The sequence below is a fragment of the Trichosurus vulpecula genome, chromosome 1 (assembly GCF_011100635.1).
Source record: "Trichosurus vulpecula isolate mTriVul1 chromosome 1, mTriVul1.pri, whole genome shotgun sequence".
NCBI lineage: Eukaryota > Metazoa > Chordata > Mammalia > Diprotodontia > Phalangeridae > Trichosurus > Trichosurus vulpecula.
Window position 1 is genome coordinate 36982227 of NC_050573.1, and position 26777 is coordinate 37009003.

Below are 26777 nucleotides of genomic sequence, written 5' to 3' on the forward strand. Positions count from 1 at the left end.
CCAAGGAACCATCCCGTTTACATAGATTAAAAAAAAAGACAGTGAGAAAAAAGCAGTTTAACAAAATTAACCAATATGTCAGTAGAGTTTGATAGTGCTGGCACGGTTCCACACGTTTATTTCCCCACCACCAAAGAAGGGAGGAGGGGGGCTGCCTTTGCTTATCTTTTTAGGACAGAACTTGGTCATTCTAATTATACAGCATTCAGTTTCATTTTTTTTGTTCTTTTCATTTGTATTGTTGTAGTCATTGTGTATACTGTTTTCCTGGCTCTGATTGCTTCACTCTGCATCAGTTCATACAATCTTTCCATGTTGTTCTGAACTTCGTGAGGTAGACTAGAGGTCTCTTCTAGCCCTGAAATTCAGTGCTTCTTCGTGTTCATCATTTCTTATGGCTCAATAGCACCATTACATTGTGTACCACAATTTATTGAGCCATTCCCCAGTTGATGAACATATATCCCTTTCTTCTCTGGCAGTAAATCAATCAATGAACATTTATTAAGCAGTACTATGTGCTAGGCACTCTGCTTTGTGCTGGGGAGCCAAAGAAAAAGCAAAAACAAACAGTACCTGGGCTCCAGGAGCTCACATTCTAATGAGGGAAACACATTATAAACAGGTCCCTACATAGTAGATGAAAGCCGAGGGGGTGGACCCAGAAAGGCCTTCACTAGGTGAGGTGTTTGAGCCAAGCCTTAGGGGAACCAGGGATCCTAAGAGGCAGACATGAGGAGGAGAGTCTTTTATATCGTCCCTCAGTCATCCCCTCTTTCATCTTCAATCTCCGCTTCTCCACTGGTCTTTTCTCTACTGCCTTTAAAAGAAGTCCTTACTGTGGCCGGCCATCTCTCCCAGCCATTCCTCAGCCCTCCTCACTTCACCCGCCCAACTCTTCTTGCCAAGGCCAACCTTGTATTTGTGTACCTGATCCCATTCCCTTCTGGCTTCTGTGGCAGATTCCCCCTCAGTCATGCCCTTTCTCACTCTGGAATCTTCCACATCTCCCTCTCTCCCGGTTCTTTCCCTACTGTTTTCAAGCATGCCCCAGTGTCCCCTCATCCCACTAGATCCCACCATCCCCTCAGGCTCTTGTCCTTCTCAGTCCAACTCCTAGAAAAAGCTGTTTACGTTGATTGTTCCTACCTCCTCTCCCATCACTGGCTTCTCGGCCCTTTGCGGTCTGGCTTCCAACCCCATCACTCACCTGAAACTGCTGTCTCTCAAGTGATCTCTTACTTGCCAAATCTAATGGCCTGTTCTCAGTCCTCATCCGTCCCGACTTCTCTGCAGCATCTGACTCCAGTGACCGCCCTTCCTTTCTGGATAATCCCTCTCCTCCTCTCTGGGTTTTTGTGAAACTCCTCTCTCCTGGTATTCTTCTGATCTTTAGAAGACTGTAGAAGCAACGGGGAGCCGAAGTTTACTGACCAGAGGGAGATGATGGTCGCTTCTTGCCTGACGTCTTCATTGTTCCTCCTTGCTGGCCGTCACTGTGTCATGACCCCTTGAGTGCGGGTGGATCACAAAGCTCTGTCCTCGGTCCACTCTTATTTCTTTTTGGTGACCTCATCAACCCCTGTGGGTAAAAGGATCATTTTTGTGTACATTATTCCCATAACCCTGCAACGAGCCCTGTTTTTTCTCTTGAGCTTTATTCCCTCCTGTTGGACTTTTGAGCTAGACATCCCATGGGTATCTCCAACGTATCCCCCCAAAAAACCCAACCCTCTTTCAGTGCCCTGAAAGGGTATCGAGGGTACCACCATCCAAGCTGATCCTCAGCGTCTCACTCTCCCTCATCCCCATGGCCATTCGATTGCCTGGTTTTGTCATTTCCACCCCAGAACATCTCTCAGAACTTTCCCCTCTTTAATCTCGCAGCCACTACACAGACTTCAGTCTCTCCTCACCTTTAGCCTGGACTATTGGGATAGCCTCCTAATTGGTGTCCCTGCTCAAGTCCTCCCCCCACCATTACATCCTATACACAGCTGCCAAAGTGGAGCACATCGTCCCCCTATACTCAATAAACTTCCCTGTTGCTTGTATGATCTAAATTAAACTCCTCTGGCATTTCCCAACCCACTTTTCCAGCCTTACTGTACCTTACTTCCCTTCCTACACATTGTGATCTAGTTTTCTTTTTCCCACATTTCCTTGTTCTTTCTCACTGGTTGTCCCTCATGCCTGAATCCTCTCCCTCTTCATCTGTCTCAAACACTCCTTTAAAAATTTTGTTTTATTCAGAATTTAACAGAAAAAGTTGAAATTACAAATGTCAGTTATATACAGCTTGCTTTTCTTTTACAATATATAATAAATTCAATGTGTAATGTTCAAAAGTGTCCTGCATGTCTGTAATGCTCTTCTTCTTTCTGCTCTGTTCTACACATTTCATTTTTTAAAAAATAAGATATTTCCTGCAGCCTTTCCTAATTTCCCTCAGCTCCTAGTGCTCACCCTCCCTAAACTACTTCCTCTTCATTTCATGTCATATGATATAAATGATATGATCATCTCCCCTGGTAGAATGTAAGCTTCTTGAGGTCATGGTCTGGTTTCCTTTTGCCTTTAGGTCCCTAGTACCCGGTATAGTGCAAAGCTGGAACTTCCTGCTTTACCCCAAGTATTAGTAAGGTTACTCAAGGAAGACCAAAGCCATTTGGGCCTGGTAGCATTCTTTTTTGCTTTCCCCTTTTAACGTCATTAAACGAGTTTTCTTTGCCATTTTTTGATTGTTATACTTAAGGGGTGTGTGTGTGTGTGTGTGTGTGTACATACATATATACTTTTTATACAAAAATATATATACCTTTTCTGGTAGAAATTGAAGTCTCAATTATACTATATATAATCTTATAGTATTTTATCATTTATTTTAAATATAAATGGATTTTTTCTTCTTTGTTATTTGCAGAGTTCTATATCTCCTCCAAATACGTCCCATTGATTACAGTTCAAGAATGTTATTTTTGGCTGCAACATCTGTATCTGTAAGTTTACATAAACTCACAACTGAAACTCACTTTTGCCTCTCATGTTTGAATCTTAAGATCTCAGGTTGGAGCTGCTTTAGAGGAAGTCTAGTCCAGCCCATTAGCTGAAAAGTACACCCCTCTGTGATGTGCCAAACAAGGGGTCCTCCCACCTCTGCTTGAAAACCTCCAGTGAGAGGGAATCCACTGCTTCTTGAGGTGGTCCATCCACTTTTAGAATTTTAGGAATTTTCTCCCCATGTCAAGCCACTTTTGTTTCTTGGCCACTTTCAGCTGTTGCTCCTACTTCTATCTGCTGGGGCCAGGCAGAGCCAGGTGACTCCCTCTTCGCTGTGACAACCCTTCCAATACTCAGTGGCAGCCTTTGTGCCCCATTTTCTTCTCTAGGCTAAATAGTCACAGTTTTTTCAACCATTCCTCATGTTAGGCTTTTTTTTCACATTTTTAGATTTAATTCCTTCAAGAAATCTGTGTGACTCATGTGTGAAGTCATTGCTTACCACTGGATTTCCGGAAAGCCAGTCATCCATTATAAACCATACGAACAAGGCATTTGATTAAACATCATTGCTCGATGTGGGCTACTGTTGCCGTCTTCTCTCCAGTCACATTTTCTACCCACATCCCTGGCACAGTGCATATGTGGTGGTGCACGCCTCTGCCCATTGGCATAACAGATTATGCAGAAGAAAATCTGCTTTTCCAAAGAACCTGGGCTGTGGTTCTCAGTGGGGCTTCCTGGTCTTTGAGCCCTGTTTGGGGCATGTTTGTTGTCTAAGTCTGAGCAGGTGACATTTGCTGTATCAGGCAAGAGTAAACAGATTCCCAAAACTCTTCTTGCTTTTCAGCCTCGTCCTGTAGATCAGTTGACGTTTGCCTATAGAAGACGAGCTCTTCACTGTCTCTTATGTTTGGCAGACAGGGAAACAATTGAGTCTCTCTTCAGAAAACCTTTTGAGGAAGTAAAGTAAGTGGAATTAAATTTGTAGCAGAAACATGTGTAGTTGTGAATCCTTGAAAAATCAGTGAAACCTAATTCATTTTAATGGATTTTTACCGTTGAGAATTAATAAATGTTAATAAACATGATTACTCATTTGAGGGTATGATGCTAACATTAACAAAAAACTAAAAGCTCTTTTTAGAACAGCTAGGTGGCGCCACAGTGCATAAAGCACCAGGACTGAAGGCAGGAAGACCTATGTTCAAATATGGCCTCAAACACTTAATAGCTATGTGACCCTGGGCGAGTCACTTAAGCCTTTTGGCCTGTTTCCTCATCTGTAAAATGAACTGGAGGAGGAAATAGCAAACCACTCCAGTATCTCTGCCAAGAAAACCTCAAATGGGGTCATAAGGAGTCGGACTGAAACAACTAACAATGGCAAAAAAAAAAAATCTCTTAAAACACCCTCACTAACAGTGTGTTTTAGCCTTCTTTGCCACCAGACATTCGTTTATAACTTAATGTTTAAAATGTTTTTGTAAATCAAAGCAATTTTTTAGGAATAGTCCAGTTTTTTAAATGTTGCAGCAAATAATTTATTTAATCTACAGTTTTCTCGAATTGCGAATGTTTTCTCTGAAGACATTTAAGTATGGTGGGTAGAATTTTTCCTTTAGAGAGAATTACTAAAACTCTGTGCTTACAAATACCTCCTTCATTTATTTATTTGTGTATTTATTTTGCAGATGTTTTCTGAAATGCATCACTTTCCTCGCTGCTTTTGAAATGTTGAATATCCCTCTCACATATGATTCATTTCACAACAGTCCTAAAGAAGGGATGATTAAAGGCCTATGGAAAAATCATAGCCATGAACCTATGGTATGTAATCTGAGTCAACAGGTAAATTTAAAACCCTTTCTCTGGAGCTAAAAGGGATCAAAGGCATCTTCTGTAGCCCTGAATTTATTTCTCTCTCCACTACCGTGAAACCACAATACTTTCCCCTTCATTACAGGTTAAGGACCTTTTGGAGGCAACTGAGGTACAAAAACAATATTAGTGCATATGTATACCCAGGTTCAGTTCCTTTTTATATAAGATTCAAAATTCTCTCTAATTTGCAAAGGACAAATGAATAAAAAAGCTTTTATTAAGTACTTGCTTTTTGCAGACGTTGTACTAAGCATCAAGGATACAAATACAAAAATGATACAGTCCTTGCCCTTCAAAGAGCTTTTTTATTCAAAGGGGAGAAACGGCACATGGGAGCAGGGGAGGGGACAATACATGGGTGGAGTGGCGAGCTCTATCTTGGTTTGCGAAGTTGCAGGGATGGTTCTTGAAGCCATATGGGAGCAGGTGGACACACCCTTTCCAGTAGCAGTGGTAGTATTAATTTGATGATGGTTCTAGAACAGAAAGACTCAGATGCAGGTGGTGAAAAGATGGCGGCACGTAAAGGTGAGGGTGGCTGGGCTTGTCTCCATATGGGCACCACAATAGGCCCTCACTATTTGGGGCAGGAGTTTGGTAATTAGGACAGGGCTCCTGTTCTGAGGGTTCATGAGCAGCTGTAGCTGAGGGGGGGATGGTGGTGGGTGACAGCTTGAGTCACTGATAAAGTGACATGATGATAGAATATAAGCACTCTGAGGGCAGGATTGTTTTATTTTGTCTTTGTGTTTCCAGGGCTTGGCACAGAGTTTAATGAATGTCTGACTGATAACATGATTCCTTTTTGGCTTCAGGCTGTGAGACTGGTGACTGAACTTTGTCTGGAATACAAGGTCTACGACACTCAGCTTTGGAGCGGCCTGTTACAGAAGCTGCTCGGCTTCAACCTGGTAAGACTCGTTCCTCTTCAGGGGAGATGTTGTGACTTTAGCAGAGAATTTCTTATGAATTTTACATCGGTGGTGGTTGTTATTACCTAATACAGATATGAAAATTTAAAAATAACCTTAATTAAAAGCACCTTCTAGGGGCAAAGGTCCAGACTAGGCTTTCAGAGGGATAGAAAGAAAAATAAGATGCACACTCCTACACAAATCCCCCTGTTCAAAAAACCTGGAAAGACTTACATGAAGTGATGCTGAGTGAAGTGAACAGAACCAGGAGAACACTGTACACAGTAACAGGCACAGTGTGTTATAACTGACTTTGATAGACTTGGCTCTTCTCAGCAATGCAAGGTTCTAAGACATTTCCAAAAGACTCATGATGGAAAATGCCATACACATCCAGAGAAAGAGCTATGCAGATCGACGCTTACTATTTCCTGCGTTTTGTTGTTTTCTCTTTCTTGTGGTTTTCCCCTTCTGTTCTGATTCTCCTTTCACAACATGACTAACATGGAAATATGTTTGATATGACTGTAAATGTATAGCCTATATCAGATTGCATGCTGTCTTGGGGAAGGGAGGGAGAGGGAGGAAATTATTAAGTGGGGGGAAAAACACACAAAAAAGCAAGTCCCTCTGTTCTCTCAAGGAGCTGAGACTTGGCTGCAGTAGGGGAGAAAAAGCACGTAGCTATTGATAACTTAGATGTATGATCCTATTCTGCAAAAACTCCATCAGGCAGCCAACCCTCCATAAATGGTGGTAAATCTCTAGTGTTAAATCTCTTGATGCAAACTTGTTTACACGAGCTGTTGTTAGACTCACACTCTGGTCCTTCACCAGTCTAGGTGCGTCCTCTGTCAATGAAGATTGCAGTCCCTCTGTGCAATGATCATAACAATAACAATAAGCATTTATATGATGCTCTAAGATTTGCAAAGTACTTACAAATATTATCTCGTTTTATCCTTGCAACAGCCCTGGCAGGAAGGTGCTATAAGCATCTCCCCTTAATAGATGAAAAGCTGAGGGAAACAGACCAAATGACTTGCCTGGGGTTACACAGCTAGTAAGTGTCTGAATCAGTATTTGAACTGAGGTCTTCCTGATTCCAGGCCTGTTACTCAATCTGTTTCGCCGCTCAGCTGCCTCTAATAGAGTGTCTTCATGAATTGTTGGAAACATCAACCACCTGGTGACCAGACCTCTAGTGATCAGCCCCTGCCCTTTCCTTGGCTGATCCTCAGATGACAAAGACGTGTCGGGGGCCTTTTCTTGAAGCCTTTCAAGCCTGGCCACACTCTAGTTTGTATTGGCACAGCCTCTGAAAGGCCAGAGTCCCCTTTAGGACCCCCATGAGGCTTTCAAGTAGGCCATGGGAAACTTAAAAGACATTTGGAGGCAGCTGGGAAGGGCTGGGAGAGCCGGACCTAGACCTGCCTCACATTTTTATTAGCGGTGTAATCCCAGGCAAGTTAATTCACCTTCATTCAGTCTCAGTTTCTTCATGTGTAAAATGGGGACTTACACCTACCTGCCAGGTTGCTTGTGTGGATTAAATGGGATAATGTGTTTGAAGTGCTTTGCAAAGGTTAAAGAGCTGTGGAAATGCTAGCTTTTATTATTAAATTAATATGCAAAATGTCTGCACAGATTTCTGGGTAGTTTATATATATATAATTTACAAGTGTACTCTTGATAGAATATGTTTTATCTTCAGATATCTCATTTGAAATTGTGGAATAATAAATTATTCATTGAAATTTATTTTTTTCTAGATCAACTATCTAAGGAATGTTTTAACAGCCATTGCCAATATACAGTCCTTATGGCAGGTATGTACTTTTTAAAAGAAAATTTTGTGCAGTGGCATTTTCCTGGGTTAAGGTGGATATTTTAGTGTGATCTCCACCCTTGTGAGGTATGTGTGGTTGTCTGGTACACTACATTATGTTTTGTCCCAGAATAAGGCCTCTTGTTGGAGGGGTCAGGTCCATGGGGTATGCTCTCTGACCAATGAAGCAGTCACGGTTTGGCTTGGACATCTATGATTTGGCTCACCTTCTCAGGCGGGTGGAATTGCCTGGTATGACCTACCCACAGGAAATGACGTTTTCCAGAATGGGAAGCCAGTTAGGAGTTTGTTACCATGGGGAGCGCCGTGCAGGAGTTCTGCATGAGGGCCGAGGTTGGAGGTGGCAGGATCTGCTACAGACCCTGAATCTGTGAGGTGTATTTGGTTCCTACAGATCCCATACTTTGGCAGAGCTTGGCAGCAGGTCTCCCAGAAACCACTCATTTCAGGTACATTTTTTCTTTCTTTGGCTTTCCAATACCCAGGTGTTATAATTCAATAAAAGGGACATTGTTATTGTGATGTCCGTGTTTTTTATTTGGGTTTTTATATTCTCAGCCTCTTGCCCACTGAGTCCTTCTCAGTTATCTGCCTGTCGTGAGAGTCTCGTGGTTCTTCTGGAGTAAGTAAAGTGCTATTTCTATATTTTCAAGAAAAACTTTTAATCTTAGGAAAATCTCTAGAAGTCCTCCACGTTTGTTTCAAGCCCAAACCTGTCATGTGCCTTTCTAATGGCCTGTCATTCCTTGGAGTTTTTGCGCTGCCCTATGTGGTACTGAGGGCCAGACAGTGGGAGGCCTGATGAATTTGGAATCCGAGGACCTGAGTTCAAATTCCAGCTCTGCCACCTACTGTCCATGTGCCTTTGGGCAAATCACAGCTTCATCTCTAGGGTCTTAACCTAGATGACCTTGGAGGTACCTTCTCATTCAGATATCTTTGATCTTATCTTTTCTGCTGTGTAAGTGCACATTGGTGGATAAATGTTGTTAGTTATTTAGTCATTTCAGTTGTGTCTGAGTCTTTATGACTCCATTTGGGGTTTTCCTGACAAAGATACTGGATCAGTTTTGCCATTTCCTTCTCCAGCTCATTTTACAGGTGAGGAAACTGAGGCAAACAGGGCCAAGTGATCTGCTCAGGGCCCCATAGCTAGTGAGTGTCTGAGGCCAATTTGAACTCAGGAAGCTGAGTCTTCCTCACTGCAGGCCTAGCGCTCCATCCACCGCACTACGTAGCTTACTTTCTGTAAATAAAATAATCATTTTTCCCCAAGGACTTATGGAGCACTAAGTAGGTAGAGACAGATACATTATATTATTTAAGGATTTAGCCTTTCAACCTGATTGAAATAGTCTGTCAGTCAATAAACATGTATTAAATACCTACTATGTGCCAGGCAGTGCCCTAAATGCTGGGGATATAGAGAAAGGCACAAGACTGTCCCTGCACTCGACGAGCTTGCAGTCTGATGGGGGAGATGCTTGCAAACTGCTGTGGACAGCTCCGCCCCAGACATAACAGGAGGAAACAGGGAGGAGCTGAAGGAGGGAAGGCCCTAGTAAGCACAGGGTTAGGAGCTCTCTTTCCTTTCCCCATCTGAGCACCTTCCATCCTTTCTGCATGCATCTCACTCAGACATTCCTGGTCATTTAGAGGTTGTCTGCCCCATGAGAATGCTCTCTTCGAGGGTCTGGGAACTGGGTCTGGGCCTTTCTTTTTCTTCCCAGTGCTTAGCTCTGTGCCTGGCACACAGTAGGCGCTTAATAAATGCTTAGTGCCATGATACATTTAGTTGTAAGTTTAGCCCTCCTTTTCATACCAGTCCGTGAGCAATATCTTAGATGACTTTGGTTTTCTTATTAGTTGACATTTAAGCCAATAGTTTTTTAATTCTGTTAAAATATTTTTTTTTTAATAATGAAAAGTTGAGGAGATAGAAAACAGTTGTGGGAAATCACTAAAGTCAACTAGTGAATTCTTCTGCTCCAGATGCTTCTGTAGGAAGTCATTGCCTGTTCTCTTAAAGGTGTCCTGTCTCCATGGACCTAGATATGGGTGGAATTGCCAAACAGTACAGCCAGCTGGAGCTTCCAGCCTTCACCCTGGCCTGCCTTCTGCTGATGCCCCCCTCGGACAAGAGAGACCAGCAGCTTCAGGTACTGAAGGGTAGAGGAGGGACCCCTGACCCAGGAGCCATCAAATCTGGCCCAGGCCGGCCTGGCACATCCCCAGGCCAGGCCTCTGCTTGTTTTAAGAGTTCAGCTGTCAGGTCTCACTCCTGCTTCCTGAAAACTAGTGGTCAAGACTGTGAGCAGCCAAAAGTGACTCTCCCTCGACCACACTAACTTCCTACTTACTGGGGGAAAACCTGCATGAAGTCTCAATTTTTCAAGACAGTGGTACTGAAGGAGCTCCCCGGCCCCCGGCCCCCTTCCAGCCCTGGCCCTATCCTTGTCCTTAGTTCTCCTGAGTCCTTCTTGCGCAGAGGGGCCTGGCTCTGGGGGCTGTCGTGCCCACACTCTGTTCCACCTTGTACTCGTCATCCCCTATCCATGCTCCCAGGCTGCCCTTTGGAGATTCGCCCCTTGTTCTCGCTCTGTTCATGGGGCCATGGTTGTCTTCACCTGATGCCCAGGTTTGATCGAGAAGATCAGCCTGTCACATTACCAGTGGCTCATTTCATTTGTCCATTTCAGATTGAAAACCAATTCTTTTAAAATGTTATTTTCATGGGTGTATTTTGCCTTGACTAGTGTGCCAGATTGGGAACCCCCTTTTGAACGCTGGGTTAAGTGTGTGTTTGGGAGGAGCCTGGGGTAGGAATACTAGACATGGACATTTCCAGATGACGCCAGGGGGGAGGGTGGAGGGGGGAGGCTGAGGGGGATGCTCAGTTCTCCATTGGCCAGTCCAGGAAGGTTTCATAAAAGAGCCTCCTTTTAGACTGTTCCCTCGTGTCCAACTCTCCATGGCCCCTTTTGGGGTTTTCTTAGCAAAGACACTGGAGTGGTTTGCCATTGCCTCTTCCAGCTCATTTTACAGATGAAGAAACTGAGGCAAACAGGGTAAAGTGACTTGCCCAGGGTCACACAGCTAGGAAGTGTCTGAGGCCAGATTGAACTCAGGAAGGTGAGTCTTCCTCACTCCAGGTTCAGCGCTCTATCCACTGCTCCATCCATCTGGCCTTCTTTTAAATTAGTAACACAGTATAGGGGGACATGGTGGATAGAGCACCAGGCCTGGAGGCAGAAAGACCTGAGTTCAAATCTAGCCTCAGACCCTTAAGAGTTGTATGACTGTGGGCAAGTCATTTAACCTGTTTGCCTGTTTCCTCGTCAGTAAAAGTGGGTATACTAATGGTCCCTATTCTTGGGATCATTCTGAGGATTAAAGGGGCCGTCCCTAGACTCACTTCTTAAAGAGGCCTATCACTGAATTGGGTATCGCCTCACTCAAAGGGAGAAAAACCCTGAGCCTACAAGGGCCAGGATCTCCCATTGCCTCCTGGGCCATCTTCAGTCGTCCTGGTGAATATCTGGCCACTGGACCCAGGTGGCTCCGGAGGAGAAAGTGAGGCTGGTGACCTTTCACAGCCCTCCCTCACTCAGATCAAAGTCTGTCATGGCATCATCTCCCTGGCATGCCGTGTCAAAGCACGCACAACCTGAGGACCACGTGAGATGATGATTATAAAGCCCTCGGCACAGGGCCTGGCACAGAGGGAGTGCTATAGAGATGGTGGTTAATACTATTATTAGGGAAAGAATACTGACCTTTACTCATAGCCCCTGAACTCGGATCCCAGCTGTGCTCCTCGAAGCCTGTATGACCTTGGGCGAGTCCTTCGCCCTCTCTCGGCCTCAGTTGCCTCTTTTGTAAACTAGAGCTGAACTTGACCACCTTCAAGTCCCTTGCAAATCTAGATGCTGTGAGCCTGTAATCCTCATCTGGATTGTTCCTTTAAACCATCAACTTCTTTTTGTAATATTTTATTAACTGTCTCGATATAATTCATTTCCTTTGTAATCCACATTTTTTGGGTGCATTTTAGAACATGATTCTGAGCAGGGGTCTGTAGGCTTCACCAGACATTGCCCAGGGGGTCCAAGACACAAAAAGGCAAAAATCTGTGTTGGAAGGGATTGTGGCTGCCTGCAATTCCGAGCACGGCCAGCAGATGGAGTTTTGTCACATCTTCAGTACGGACACCTCTGTCCATCTTTCCCTATAGGGACTGGTGTCTGAAAAATCCATTCAGACTAACTATATTTTTCTTTCTTTAAAATTTTTTTAATTAATCAGACTAGGAGCTAATGGTCCTTGAAAAGAAAAGAAATCTCATTTGAGGCAAGATTCAAAGAAACACATGAGTTTTTGTTACAAAGACGGACTTTATTACTTACCAACTTACAGTTGGAGCAACTATATAAACAGGTGAAAATTAAAGCCTTCAGGATTTAATTAGTAGCTCAAGACTCCAAGAGAGATGTTACATCATAGTACAGATATTACAGCTATTAAACAGAGCTCAGATGAAGGCGGGATTCCTCCTTACCCAACACTGAAGATCTTTGACACTCTCTATCAAACCTGTCTTTCTGCTCCTCTCTCTTTTACTCTCTTCACACACTCTCCATTTCTGGGAAATTGGATTCTTTGCCACTCCCAGAATCTGTCCCAAACTTGCCTCTGCCTGCACCTTTGTTTTCACCATCCTGCTCACCAAGACGCTGCTCCCCTTCTTCCCAGCTCTAGCTCCTGGTGACCTCTGACCTTCAGGCCTCAGCACAGATGCTACCTCCTCTCTGAAGCCTTCACTGATTTCTCTGGGTGAAGTGTTCCTTCTGTTCTCGAGACTTTCATAGCAGTTTGTTCCTCTTTTATGATGTTTACATTCCATGAATGTGTCACCAAATCAATAAATATTTATTAAGTACCTACTGTGTGCCAGGCACTGTGCTAAACACTGGGAATTTAAAGGCAAGGGAGGCAAGGAGAGCAATTGTTTGCACTTATTGGGAAGGCCTACAAGGCAGCAAGTCGGGAGTTGTGCTTCAGCCACACTTTGACCTAGCTGAGAATACCAAGGCTGATGGCGCGGGCACCAGGGGAGGGAGCCGGCCAGCATTGAGGAAGAGATTGAGGAGGTCTTGGGTCACAAAGGATCATTTACATAACTAGATTGGACTTGGGAGCACTTGGGCAGGCCAGACCCCTAGCAGGTGGAGTTTGGGGTTCCTTTTTTATATTTGGTGGTAGGAATGACTAACTTATCCACACCACCTTAGGCTTAGTTCAAAGTTAGCAGCACTACCTTAGGGTTAGTTCATTTGCCTAATGTGTTCCTGGTTTTACTGCACACGTATGGGGCTTATCTACAGCTTACAGATGGATGGAGGGGCTGTTAAATTAGGCCGTGACTTCCTTCCCCTAATTTAGCCCATAATCTCAGGATGTGGCCTCAGTGAGTTAATGAGGCAGTTGCCGGTGCCTCTTATGCTCCTGTAAATGTATGAGACAGTTTTCAAGGAACTATATTCTATGTCCTTAATTTGTGGAACCGTTGTAAGTGATTTCTATGTTCTTTTGCAATCCAACTTCCTACTGTTGTCACCATAAAAACTTACTATACTAACTTTAGGGGGTGGAGGGGTCAGGGGAACCAGAACAAGATACTATTACAACACAACCGATTTGGCACCAAAAAGAGGCCCATGTTTCATAATAGTTATTTGTATCTCTGTCATCTCTCTTCCTAGATTATAAATCCATTTAGGGGATGAAGGCTATAGTTATGCCTTCTTTTTTTTTAAGGAGGATGTTGTTGATATCTTTGGTTTTTACAACACCTTCATTTCTGACCATATCCTTTTCCGTTCCCTACCTAGGAAGCACTTCTTATAACAGAATAAAAAACATCAAAAAACAAAACCAACTTACATGTCAGTTGTATTCAGGTCACAAGGTGGTGTGGTGGAGTCAGGAAGACCTGAGTTCAAATCCAGCCTCAGATCCTTACTAGCTCTGTGACCTTGGGCAAATCACTGAGCCTCTATCTGCCTCAGTTTCCTTCTCTGTAAAAAATGGGGATGATAATGGCATCTCCCTCCCAGGTGGTTGTAAAGCACTCAGCACCTGTAAGTGCTAGTTGTGATGATGGGTATCTAACACCACATGCAGTGTTCCGCTCTGCACAGCTGGGAGGGGTGTGTATTTCTAGCCTCTTCGTGTCCAAGAGGACAAGGAGTATCCCATCTTTTCTTTGTATCTCTGTGTCCAGCACCAAACGTTGCCTGTGCTGGGAACTTAATAGAGGTTCGTTGAAGTAGTTCAGCAAGGTTTTGTAAAACATCTCTTCTCCAGGACCCAGGCTGGTCGTTTCCAAGCACAGCATTTTAAGAGAGAAGAGCATTTCTAGCACTGAGGAGAACGCACCGGATTGGGGCATGTTCTCAGACTAATGAGACAGAAGGTGACCAAGACCAGGGCTAGCACTTGGCTTCACAATATCACCTGTGCAAGAGCAAGAAGGGGAACATGTGGCCAGCAAGTCATTGAGGTGAAAAACACCCTCACGGTTTTAGTGAGGGAGGCATGAGACAAGAAGGCACCTGAGCATTAAGCAGTTAACAGGATGTGGGATCTTTTCCCCCTCCATCAGACACCCTGATGTTGGCTAAGGAACCCACTGTCCTTCCAGACACCCCGATAGGAGGTCTGAGTTGTCTCTCTCACCGCAGTCAGCAGCCCCCATGACATCTCTCCTATAGATGCCCTTTGTCTCTACTCATATGGCCGGGACCCTGTTACCTCTCCCCTAGATGGCTGTAACAGCCTCCTGATTGGCCTCCTGCTTCAAGTCTCTCTTACTCCCATGCATCCTTCACATAGCAATGAATGAAAAAGCCATTACTGGGGACCAGGTACTATGCTGCTTTCTTGTGATACAAAAACAAAGCAAACTGGTCCCCTGAGAGAACACATACGGGAGATGGGAACTCACAGAGACAGTGATCAGAACAAGGCCCTCCACTGGCAGGCCCCTTCCAGAAGCAGTGGCTGTGTTGGTTACAGTTCCCAGGCAGGAAGGATGACATTGCGTGTGCTTCAATCAGCCTGAGGGAGGAAGAGAGCAAGTGGTCTGGACGTGGTCTTCCTGGAGGGCTCAGCAGCTGCAGCAGCTCCAGAAACAGCTGCCAGAATACTCTTCCTTGGTCACCATATGTGTAACCAAGTCACTCCCCCACTCAGGATGCTTCCTTGGCTCCCTTTTGCTTTGAAGATAAACCTCAGCTTGACATTTAAAGCCCCTCACCACCACCTGGCCCCACCCTATCTATCTAGGACTGTCACATAGTCCTCCCTTTCACATGCTCTAGTGACTTCTATCCAAGCTGGCTTACTTGCTCTCCTCTGGAAATGACCTTCCCCCTGCTGCCTCTGTACTTCTGCACAGGATGTCCCCTAGCCTGGAATGTCTTCCTCCCTGCCTCCCTCCCTCCTTCCCTTCCTTTTCTCCCTCCTTCCCTTCCTTCCCTCCCTCCTTCCCTTCCTCCTTTAGTATCCCTCTATCCTTCAAGGCTTAACCCAGGTGCCACCTCCTGTAGGGGGCCTTACCTGCTCCCCCCTGTGTTGGCTTCCTCTTCCTCTTCCAAACTATCTTGTTTGTTTATATGTGTAAATGTCTGCTCTCCCCCTTGCTCACAGGAAGATGTCAGGGATTGTACCTCAGGATCTTTGTACCTCCGCTATGTTGCCCAAGAAGAACCTGTTAGATTGAATTGAAATGAACTCAGCTATAGTTCATCAGTGATGAGCAGTCCTACTGATGGAATCATCATCTCTTCCACATTTGATTTTCCTTAAGACTTGGCAATTTTCAAGTAGAAATGCTCCAAGCCTGACTTAACTCACTAATGAGGATGCTACTTTGTTTTCATCACTTTTGAATCTCCGCTGTTCTTGTTCATACTCCATTTTTTCCCACAGAATTTCTTGGCCTGGTGTAATCCTGAGACTGTCTTAGAACAAGTAGATGAACATATGAACACCGGCCGGCTGGCAGGGTTCGCCTGTCAAGTGAGTAACCACTTGGGTTCACTTTTGACATTGCAGATTTTATCTTAGTGGGTGACAACTGGCCCTGAATGAGGACTGGAGTATTCTAACTTCCAGATTGCCCAGGGGCGGCCTGGCGTAAACAGAGAAGATGCTGAACCCAAGTTCATCAGGAATACCTGGTTGAGCCGCACTGCTGACCCTTTCTGGCTGCTGGAGGGATGGGGGATAGGGGGTGAAGGATGGACTCTTTCCCTTCACTTCTTTGGGCCTCAGACCTAGGCCTTGGATTGATGAGATCAGCGGAGGAGGCCCTTTCTGTACTCACAACATCTCTGCTCCTTAGAGCATTCCTTAGCACAGTCTTGTATTCAAAGTGTGCATCTCTAGCTATTATATCTATTTAAATAGATTTATCCCCATGAAATACAAAACAGGAAACAGACACTATTGAGTCTTTGCTGTCATAACATGTACCACAAAGGACTTAGCCCCCCGAAAAAAGGGTTTACTGCAGTGTCTTGTGTATGATTATTAAAAATGCCTTAGTTCAGGGTGATGGCTTGGGGTTTGTGCCACAATTCAAATGGCGGAAGACATGTTGTTTCACAGGTGAGGAATTTTATTTTGAATCATGTCATAAACAAGAGGCAGTTTGGGATGCTGGCAAACACGAAATACTTCCCGCTGTTGAAATCACAAGTGATAAGTACCCAGAAGGTCAAGGAGTTGGTGAACTATCTCGTCCACGATGACAGGTATGTTAGCACAGAAAGGTCTCCTTCTGTGTCTGAAGCGAGAAATAAGACAGAGACAACTGGATGGGGTTGAAATTCCTCAGGTTTTAGACTTACTCTAGGAATCAGGCTGATATTTGAATCGATAATTGTACGTCAGTGACCCAAAGGATCCTGGTACAGGAGCATTCTCCCTTCCCAGAGTAGGATTGGCCAGGATTTTGTTAGGATGCCAAGGCCCGGCTTGCATTTATCCATTTCCTACAGCTCTTCTGTACTGTGACTGTGGTTGGTGGTGGCTCCAGGTTATTTGTGTCCCAACCACATATGCTCTGAAGCATTAACAAGATCACTTTTTCTTTTGCATAGTTTGGATGAAGCCTCAGTGCTAATAACGGAATACTTAAAACAGTGTGGGAAACCTGTGCCCCCAGATACAGCTCCTTGTGACGTTGTGAAGGTAAGGATAGCATCTGTAACCACTGGAAGTGACCTTCACTTCTGATATGCACATTCCTGGCGTCCTCAAGTGGACTGTTTTTCTTTATTAAGATTTTGTGTGTGTGTGTGTGTGTGTGTGTTGTTTTTACAATCTTTTTGGCTGCATATGCTTCAGAACTTGCTTATATTTTCAGTGAATCTTTGAAATATAGATTTTGTCAGTGTGGTCTGTTGGGAAATTGTCCTACTGAGTCAGGAGTCAGAAGGAGTCCTCCTTGCCCAGCTTCTCCACTCCCTGGCTGTGGGCTCAGTTGGTCCCTGAGTCTCTTTCAGTCTCTTGTGATTGCTCATGGAGCTACATTTTCAGTAGAATGGGTGTCGTATTGATAAGTAAACAGTGACAATGATAATGCCACTGGCAGATGGAGGCCCTGGGGGTGATGGGCAGAGGCCTGGCCTTCCTGGGCTGTTCTAGGTGGGCTCTAGTTTGTGTTGGTAGAGGGTGAGACACAGGATCTTGGTTCTAAAGCTGAAAGGGACCTCGAAGGCCATCGTGCCCAACCCCCTCGTTTCACAGGTGAGAAAACTGAGGCTTAGGGAGCACAAGGACTTCCCCAGAGTCCCCCAGGGATTAAATATCAGAGGCAGGATTTGAACTTGAGCCAAATCTTCAGTTCCCAATGTGCCAATGACTTTAAATCCAAGTGTATAACTCAAGTACAAGCTGGAAGTTTTTGTTTAGAATGTGGTGTAAATGCACCTTTATTAAAACGTCTTTGGTCCCTTTTTTATTCTTCATTTCAGATCAGACCAAACATACTCGTGTTGATGGTACAAGACTGTTTTTCCTCAAGAAAGGGAAAGTTGTCTCAATAGAGAAACTTAGAAAATAAAATTAGGAAGTAGGAAAATTTGTTTGTGTCGTCTGGAGATGATGTTTTAACCTTTCCTTTGTCTTGCCTAACCTCCAAGGGTCAGATGAGCTTCTTCGCGTGTGCATTTCAGTAATCCAATTTGGTTTTTAAATGCTGCTTGAAGTTGCAAAATCTTTTTTCTTGTGGAAAAAAATGATTCCGAAATCAGACTCCCAATTATTTACTCTCTCTCCTTTCTCTCCCTTCAGATGTTTCTAAGTGAATCAAAGTAATCATCACAAACCTTGTACAGGAAGGAGAAGTGGAGGCTTGAACTCGACATTCACTGACAATGGTTGTTACTGTGTTTAAGCACGTACTGTGCGAAAGAGAATGGAGCTGCTTGTCAAGTGAGACAGATCATCCTGGTGCATCCATGCACTCGTTGGCTCAAAGGCCACAGACCTCTCTGCTAGGCCCGTGTGCTTCTAGATTGGATCAACATGAGAATTCTCTTCCCTTTTATTTAAAGGAAAAGGGGAGCAAGGAGCAGTCCTCTGAATGTATGCTCACTGTTAAAGCTCATGTATCCCTAAAATGCTTTGTTATCCTCAATATGTTACTTTTGTTGAAGGCAATTGGAAAAATAATGCTTTGTCAATAGTATAAAACTCAGATTCCCTATTTATTTTCCTCTATTTGTAGCCTAAGACATTTGTGATTATTCATGTGACTAAACTGTTAGACTGTAATTTATTTTTGTTCTGACCACTAAGAAATCATCACTGACTCACTTTTACATTAAAGACCAAATCACATTACAACCTGCTTCGACATTCTTTTTCCCCCCTTGTCCCAGAATTCAGTACAGAGAAGTAGGCAGCAGGCCGTGGTTAGCTGTTATTTGCCCTTCATTCTCGAGGACCATGACATCAGGGAGGTGATGCCATGACTTACAAGTGAATTGGATTTAGGTGAGGCAGGACTGTGCAAGATCACCAACCTCACTATCTCTTTCGGAGCCATCTGGGTCCAGTGTCCAGATATAGATCAGGAGGACCGGAGATGGCCCTGCAAACCAGCCTCAGAGCCTCAAACACCCACCTTCTCACCTTGTCTCTGACATCCTGTTCTCTGAGCGACCTCTCTGAGTGCCCCTCCTGCTTCTAGATTTGTTAATTAGATCAACACTTCTCTTCCCTTGAGCCCTCAGGGACCCCTAGAGATAGCAGAGGCTGGAAGTGGCAGAGCAGGGTCTCTCCACATCGATAGAGGCAGTTTCCTTTCTGCAGGTTCCCTATGCCACGGAAATAACAGATTTAAAAAAAGGACATATGAAGGATATAAAAAACGATCCAATTTAACTTCCTTAATACTGCCCCAAGCAAGTGAGGGGAGGGATCCTTTTGTTGCACAGATAATGTCGCAGGTCATGGGCTTTGATCTGTTTTTAAATGAACCTGTTTATAATTGGTAACTTCTCATTGGGAAACTCTTACTCCCACTAAAAAGAAAGGGAGGGAGAATGGAATTAAAGTGAAGTTACTTATCATGAGCTTTACTTAGTTTCCCAAAGTGAAGGAGGGGAAAAGGCAAGCCTGACTTGGAGTCATGTAGACCTGAGTTCAAATCCTGTGCCAGACCCTTAGTAGTTGTGCAAACCCTAGGGAAGACGCTTAACCCTTCTCAGCCTTTGTTTTCTTATCTGTAAAATGAGGATAATTAGAGATCCAATGTTTAGGGTTTTCAGGATCAGATGAGATAGCGTGTAAAGCCCTTTGTAAACCTGAAAGCCAAATGCAAGCTATTATTAATAATGGTACTTTCTTGTCCTCCATCTCTTAAAGCCAATACTTTTAGGATAATAGTGATGCCTGTAGTGTGGTTGATACTCAAAGCTGACAGTCAGGAAGGAAAATAGGCCCAGAAACCAAGAAACCCCGAAGTACAAGGAATGGCCTGGGTCATCTCAGAGCCATCCACGGTTCTGTCCTTCCTCCTTGGGCTGGAAAACACAGGCAGAGAGCCACCTCCAAGCAGAGGATGGGGGAGACCTGCATGGACTGCAATCTTTATTTATCCAAAAGCTGAGGCCTGAACGGAAGCCCAGCATGAGTCAGCAGTGGGATCGGGCTGCCAGGGAATCCTGGTGTGCTCCCAGGCAATGTGAAACATTTGGAGGCTGGGAAATGTGAAGTGAGCGGTATTTAGGCAAAATAATCAGCCAGAGGGGAGCAGGACATACTGCTGGGGAGGGAGACCATCTTCAATTTGGAAGTGACAGCCACAATCCGGGTACAAGGTGGTAAGAGCCTTCCCTATCTTAGGGAGGTTGGGAATATGACAGCAGCTAAAAGGAAGATCAGGGACAGAGTCCACAATTATCTGGTGGCATTTTGCTTTTCTGTGAGAGGCAGCCTGGCCTAGTCTTAACTTGAGGTCTGTGAAATAGTTAAGGGTTTGTTTTTTTAAATACTTTGATAACTGTATTTCAGTATAATTGGCTTCCTTTCTTAGTCTGGGTACTTTATACACTTAAAAACATTGTGAGAAGGGTTCCGTAGTCTTCCCCAGATGGGCAGGGGGTCCAGGACACAACAAAGATGAACAACCCCTGACTTAGCTGATCTGGAACCAGCATTGGGGCCAGGGAGACGTGTGTTCTCATCCCAGGAGTGACCCTGGTGGGTCATCTGACCTTTTAGCGTTCTGGGCAACTTTCTGAGATGACAAGTTTCAGAAAAAGTGGCAGCCTGCATTTGTAGAGGGAACTCCTCCCCAAACTTCCCACACCTAGAAAATCAAGGCCCATTCCCTAGCCCTGTTGAGTTTGCATATTAAGGGGCTCATTCAATTATGTAATTATAATGACCAAACTTGGCCTAAGAGTTAAAAATGAGAAAATACGCATCTTCTCTTCTTTGCGGAGGTGGTTGTCAAACTCCACCGGTCTCTTGGTTAATTTGGCAGAATCGCTTTCCTTTTCCTCCTTTATTCTCTATTACAAAAGACGGCTCACCGGTTACGGGTATAATGTATTTGAAAATGAAAATGATGTGAAAAAATATATCAATAAAAATTAAAAATTATTTTGAAAGCCCCTAAAAGTGTCCCGTTCCTTCAAGGGTTTAGTCTAACTATGGGGTGCCATAGGGGAGAGTAAAGCTTAGTATAGGACAAGGGTCTCTTCATCATCTTATTTTACTGTGGACAAGTCACATAATCTTTCTGGGTCTCAGTTCCTCCATTTGCAAAATGAAGGTATTGGACTAGATAACTTCTGAGGTTCCCTTCTAGGCCTGTTACTTAGAAGCATTTTGCCTATTAGATCAATACATAGAGACAGTAGCATCGACTTTTAAAAATTAAGTGGATTGTAATTTATATTACAAGTGAACGTTCATTTTCTTAGAGTTAATGGAACATTAGAAAGTATTTTAGTTATGAGAAGTCATCCCCAAACCAACAAAGAAAATAGGGGTTTTGAGGCTGAAATTTCTTAAGGATTGTATTAGGAGGGCAGAGTTTATAATCTCAAAGAGGATCATATATATGTCTGAAAGGTTCGGAACCGCCGGATATAAGAAACTCTCAAAGTAGGAGGCAGAAGAATCAAAGCATATATTTAGGCTCCACAGTAACCAACCCATGAACCAGCATCCCCATTTTGACATATTGATCAAAAGCTTCCAGGCCCAATAAGTACGCCTTGCAAGAGTAACCAGGAGGCCACAGAGAAGCATGATGGTGTACAGCAAAATCATGCTTCCCCCTCTATGGTAAAAAGATTACCCACTGGCCTCAAGTCCTTGTTCAGCTTCCTCCCGTAGGTCAGCTCTGCTACTGGCAGTTCCTGCTTCAGCTTTGGCTGTGGCTGTAGCTGTGGCAGCCTCTGGCTCCAACAGAAGCTGCTTTTAACCATCTGGCTTCTGCGGGGGTGTAAGGTACGCCAGAGAAAGCACAGGTTCTTTCAATCTGCTTAAGCAAGGTGAAGGGGTTGACCGAGAAAGCACAGGTTCTTTCCATCAGCTTAAGCAAGGGAAGCAAGGTGAAGGGGCCGACAAGCTTACTCCAGTCCAACATACAAACAGTATTCAGTTCAGGGGAAAAAGCCAAACTAGTCAAGGGCACTTGTTGACTAAGTGCTAAGGAGCCCGTTTTTGGTTGCCAACACAAGGATGTTATGTGGCCCTCTTTATGAGTATAGATGTTAGGGAAGGAAAGGCTCATGTGGGGGCGTGAGAATGCAAGAGATGGAAATGAATCCCCAAGGTTTGGCCAAGTGATTCCCAAGAGCCGAAAAGGAACCAATATTGATTTCATTGCTCAGCATCCACTCCCGACAGCTCAGCCCCCATTCATTTGTGGGCTAGAGGCCTCGTGTCTTTTGAAATACATATTTATCTTCAGTGTTTGCTTAATAAGAAGATAGTAGATAATTAGCCATGTTTATTTTTAGTGTATCCCTGCAGGTTCCAGAGGGAAATGAATGTTTTAAACCCTTCGTTATTTAATGAGCAAATGATAGCACCTGCTTTACCTGATTAGCTACAGTCAAATTAAGTAAGTGTACCATGTTTAATTTTCATGATTTTAGCTAATTCTACTGTCATGGCTAACTGCTGCTTGGTACTAGAAGTCACTCAGGTTCAGCCCAAGATTTGAGCAGAGTGTAATTGGCCTCGTGCATCCACAATAGGCCCTCCCAACTTAGAACTGGTTAAGTGTCCTCTTTGAGGATTAGATCTGCCAATTGATCAACCGACAAGCATTTATTAAGTGCCCACTGTGTTCGGGGCACTGTGCTAAGAGCTGGAGGGAGAAGGAAGAAGCAAAAACAGTTTTCTGATTGTTAGAAGGTTTGCGTTGCAGCAGATTCTCTCAGTAGGTGGAAAAAAGGTCCTAAACCGGAGTCCCAATTCTGTTACTTGGAACCCGTGTGATGTTGGACCAGTTACTTCGCTCACCTCTTGACACCTCCCTTTATCTTTAAAAAGAAGGGGATGATTTAGTTGACTTCTGTTAATCTATGATCCTGTGATTTTTGCTTCCATAAATCCATCAAAGAGCTCCTTCCATGGTCTATGACAATGTGACCTCAGGATCAGTGAATGAAGCTGAATAATATTGGGAAGCGAGTAAGCATGCTGCTTATTACCAGGACGGCTTTGGACAAGTCACTTAAAATCTTCGTGGATCTGATTCTTCATCTGTAAAATGGCAGAGTTGGGATCAGTGAACTCTGAGGTCTCTTTCTATTCTAAATCTATGATTCCTGGCAAACGGTCCTCCAGTTTCTGCTTGAACACCCCCTGGGAAAAAGTGGCAGAGTGAGGATTTGAACCTAGGACCTCAAACAGCAAATCCAGCATTCTTTCCACGACTCTACACTGCAGCATTATAGCAGGGACTCGTGCTCAAAACTAAATGGCTCCTGAGGACCCTTCTGACTCTTGAGTCTATAATTCTATAATAATGGTAATATTACTCACATTTATGTAAGCTGGAGTGGGTCCAGATAAGACTGAGTAGATTACTGAAGGGCCTTGAGATCATGGAGATCACCTCTTCAACCAAACAAGTATTGGTCAAAGAAATGACAGTTTAGCCCTGGAGAAGAGAAACCTTTTGAGGGATGTGATAGCTATCATCAAAGGAGATATTTGGAAAGCATTTGGCACATACCATGTGCTTAATAAGAGCTTATTCCCTTCTATCATCAAAGGAGATGATACTTGTAAAGTGCTAGGCATATAGTAGGTGCTTAATAAATGCTCATTCTGTTGTGGTTTGGAGTTGCTGGGAATCTCGAAATGTCAGGGTACAGGGCAGCACTCAAACCTTACAGTCAAAGTGGCAAGGTTAATTGTAAGGCCAATAGTGCAGGCTAGATTCCTAGTGAATCTGCAACTTAATGTGGGTAAGACTGATACTTATATAAAAAAAGGGACAACGAAAAGACCTGGATGAAATTAAAGAGTGGTAAATAGCCTGGGGTGGCCCAGATGCAGTAGTGAAAAGAGTATTAAGTAGTCTGGGGTGGGTCAAGACTGTGAAAGGATTGTCTGATATCTAGGTGGGCCAGATGCCTTGGGAAAATTCAGGGACTGGGTTGCTTTCAAAGATACAGTCTTTTCATTTTTATAGGGATTCTGGCCCCATTACCCCAACAATTCCCTTCTGTCATCAAAGAAGATAATATTTGTAAAGCACTTAACACAGTGCTTGGCACGTAGTAGGTGTTTAATACATACCCATTCCCTTCTGTCACAGTAGGTGCTTAATCATGCTCATTCCATTCTTTCATCAAAGAAGATAATATTTGTAGATAGATATTTGTAGAGCTCTTAGCACATAGTAGGTGCTTAATATATGCTCATTGACTTCTGTCATCAAAGGAGATAATATTTATAAAGTGTTTGGCACATAGTGTTGCGGTCTAGGGGACTTGGGAACCCTGGAATGCAAGGGTAAAGGGCACAGGTGCCTGGAAAGAATTCGACCACTCAAGCCTTCTTTCAGTCCGAGTAGTGAGTTTATTGAAACACCAGTTGGGGTGGGCTAGGTTCCTAGTGTGTCAGAGCATTTGATAAGGACAAGACTGATGTTTTTATTGGGAAAAAGATTGTGGGAAGATTTGGATGGGATTAAGGAGTGGCCAATAGCCTGGGGTGATCCAGAGGTAACAGAGAAAGGGAGTCTGGATGGGATTAAGGAGTGTCAGGTAAGCTGGGGTGAGCCTGGTGAAATGTATGGGAAAATTCAGAGGTGAGGGGGGGCAGGTCCCAGATCCCATACCCAGTCAATAATTAGTGCTTAATAAAGGCAGCTCATTGAGGCAGTGGATGGAGCACACTGGGCTTGGAATCAGGAAGACTCATCTTCCTGAGTTCAAATCCAGCCTCATCCACTTGCTAGCTGTGTGTCCCTGGGCAAGTCACTTAACCCTGTTTGTCTCAGTTCCCCTATATGTAAAATGAGTTGCAGAAGGAAATGGTAAATCATTCCAGTATCTTTGCCAAGAAAACCCTAAATGGAGTTGAGAGGTGCTTAATAAATGTGCATCCCCTTCCCTCTTTCTCTTCCCCTTCAAGCATTTAAAGGGCTATCATGTGGAAGGCATATTCTCCTTGGCCCTATAATGTAAAACCAGAAGCAATGGAAGCAGGCTTGGACTCAATGATGCAAAGGAAGAAAAGTTCTTAACAATCAGAGCTATCTAGAAACAGGATGAATGAATCCCTTCTTTTTAGGCAAAGGTAGAATAAGTACATAAGTTTGTTAGTAATGTCAGAGACTCTTGGTCCAGTTTGGGTTGGATGAGGCTGCTTCTGAGGTCCCTCCTAAATCTGAGACTCCGTGATCTCTTTCTGCATATATAGCCCTTTGTCATTTATTAGTAAGAAAGATAAAGGCAAGTCAGAGGACACAAGCATCAGCAAGTCAGAAGACCATTACTGAAATTGCCCTCCAATCTGTCATGAGATTAGTGAGAAATGTATAGTAAGACCAAATCTTGCTTAACCGTAGAATAAGCCCTGCCACCCTGCTATTACGTAAAATTAGGGAGTCTTGCAAAAGGCCAATTTTTCTTGTGTCTCTGCTATAATGCCAGCCAGAAAGTGAGTCACTTGGAGGAGATCGAGGGCAGAATCTTTTCTAGCTAAGGTTTTGGGGAGGCATTTTCTTTTTCTCTTAGTCTTCCTTCCTTAAGCCATGGGGTGTTTGGAATATATACCTGGGATTCTTTTCTTCATTAATGTCGTGTTCATTGTGTCTGTTTAGAAGCCCAGCTTTCTTCAAAGCACTGGTCAGGTACCTCCCCAGCCTCACAGGAGGGCTCACCTGACCTTCCCTGGTCGTCAGTTCTCTGTCCTTCTTGAAATTACATTGTATGACCTTGTATTTCATTATCTGTGTGTTTTTGGTCACATACACAAAGCACACCATGAGCATGTAAGCTTCTTGAAGGCCAGTAATGATGTAATTTTTACCCTTGTGTCCTCAGCACCTGGCACAATGCCTGGCATAGGGTTGGCATTCAATACAAGGTGGTTAAATTGAGTCCAAACACCAGGAAATTCTAAAGGACTAGATGTTGGGGGTTTTTTTTATGTTTATCTTATTGTGTTCATAATAGCTGACATTCATATAGCATTTTAAGGTTTGCAAAGAGTTGTGCAAATATTATCTCATTTGATCTTTATAAATACTCTAAGAAGGTACTAGTATAATTTCCATTTTACAGATAAAGAAACTGAGGCAGACAGGTTAAGTGACTTCCCCAAGGTCACGTAGCTATTAAGTGTCTCATGTAGGATTTGAATTAAGGCTTTCTTGACTCCAGGACCAGTCCATTGTCCATCTTCATTTTGGAATATATCCCTCCTTCCTCCTCTACCCTATGAGCCCTTCCTCTTAACAAAGGTTTTGAAAGTGAGAACAAAAGCAGTTCAGCCAAACTAATCAATACAAATAAATGTGCAAAATGGATGAAACCATCATGGACCTTGCCAAATCCCCACAGTGCAAAGCCTAGACTGGACACAAGAATCAACCAATGGGAACAGAAGCTTTCTTGGGAGGCCTCAGGAAAGTAGCTTGCTACAAAAAGCTTTAGAAGGGATGAAAGAAGAACATGCCTAGATGTTAATTATCATTAAAAACTTGAATTCCTACAGTGCTTTAAGTTTTATAATGAACTTTCCCCACAACTGCAAAGGGCCATGGACAGGACGCATTTTCTTCACCTTATTTTGTGAATATAGAAACTGAAACGGAAAAGCTAAGGGATGTGTTCATGATCACACAACTAGGAAAGATCCAAGGGTAGGATTCGAACCTGGATCTTCACATTATCCACTATATCTCTCAGAGCTTCTTAAACTGTTGGTTGCAACCCTATGGAGTTGAGGCCCACAGTTTAAGAAGTGCCAAAGGAGTCCCAAGTGGGAAACATTTAAGAAGCCCTGTGTATGCATGTAGCATCAAACGATAAGTCTGTAGTAACCACCTCTTGCGTGCCTGGCATGATGCT

The 26777-nt window shown here is 43.8% G+C and overlaps 1 protein-coding gene across 1 annotated transcript in view; it reads left to right on the forward strand.

Annotated features, from left to right (window-relative positions):
• Window positions 1-18503, forward strand: part of KNTC1 (kinetochore associated 1) — an 87872-nt gene extending 69369 nt beyond the window's left edge. The window contains exons 52-63 of the mRNA XM_036765209.1: window positions 2924-3015; window positions 3864-3969; window positions 4695-4830; window positions 5700-5795; window positions 7571-7627; window positions 8042-8096; window positions 8206-8269; window positions 9677-9806; window positions 15640-15729; window positions 16321-16466; window positions 16815-16905; window positions 18010-18503. Of these exons, the coding sequence (XP_036621104.1) occupies window positions 2924-3015; window positions 3864-3969; window positions 4695-4830; window positions 5700-5795; window positions 7571-7627; window positions 8042-8096; window positions 8206-8269; window positions 9677-9806; window positions 15640-15729; window positions 16321-16466; window positions 16815-16905; window positions 18010-18033 (1087 nt within the window). The 3' untranslated portion in view covers window positions 18034-18503. The remainder of the gene's footprint in view (window positions 1-2923; window positions 3016-3863; window positions 3970-4694; window positions 4831-5699; window positions 5796-7570; window positions 7628-8041; window positions 8097-8205; window positions 8270-9676; window positions 9807-15639; window positions 15730-16320; window positions 16467-16814; window positions 16906-18009) is intronic.
• The last annotated feature ends 8274 nt before the right edge of the window (window positions 18504-26777 follow it).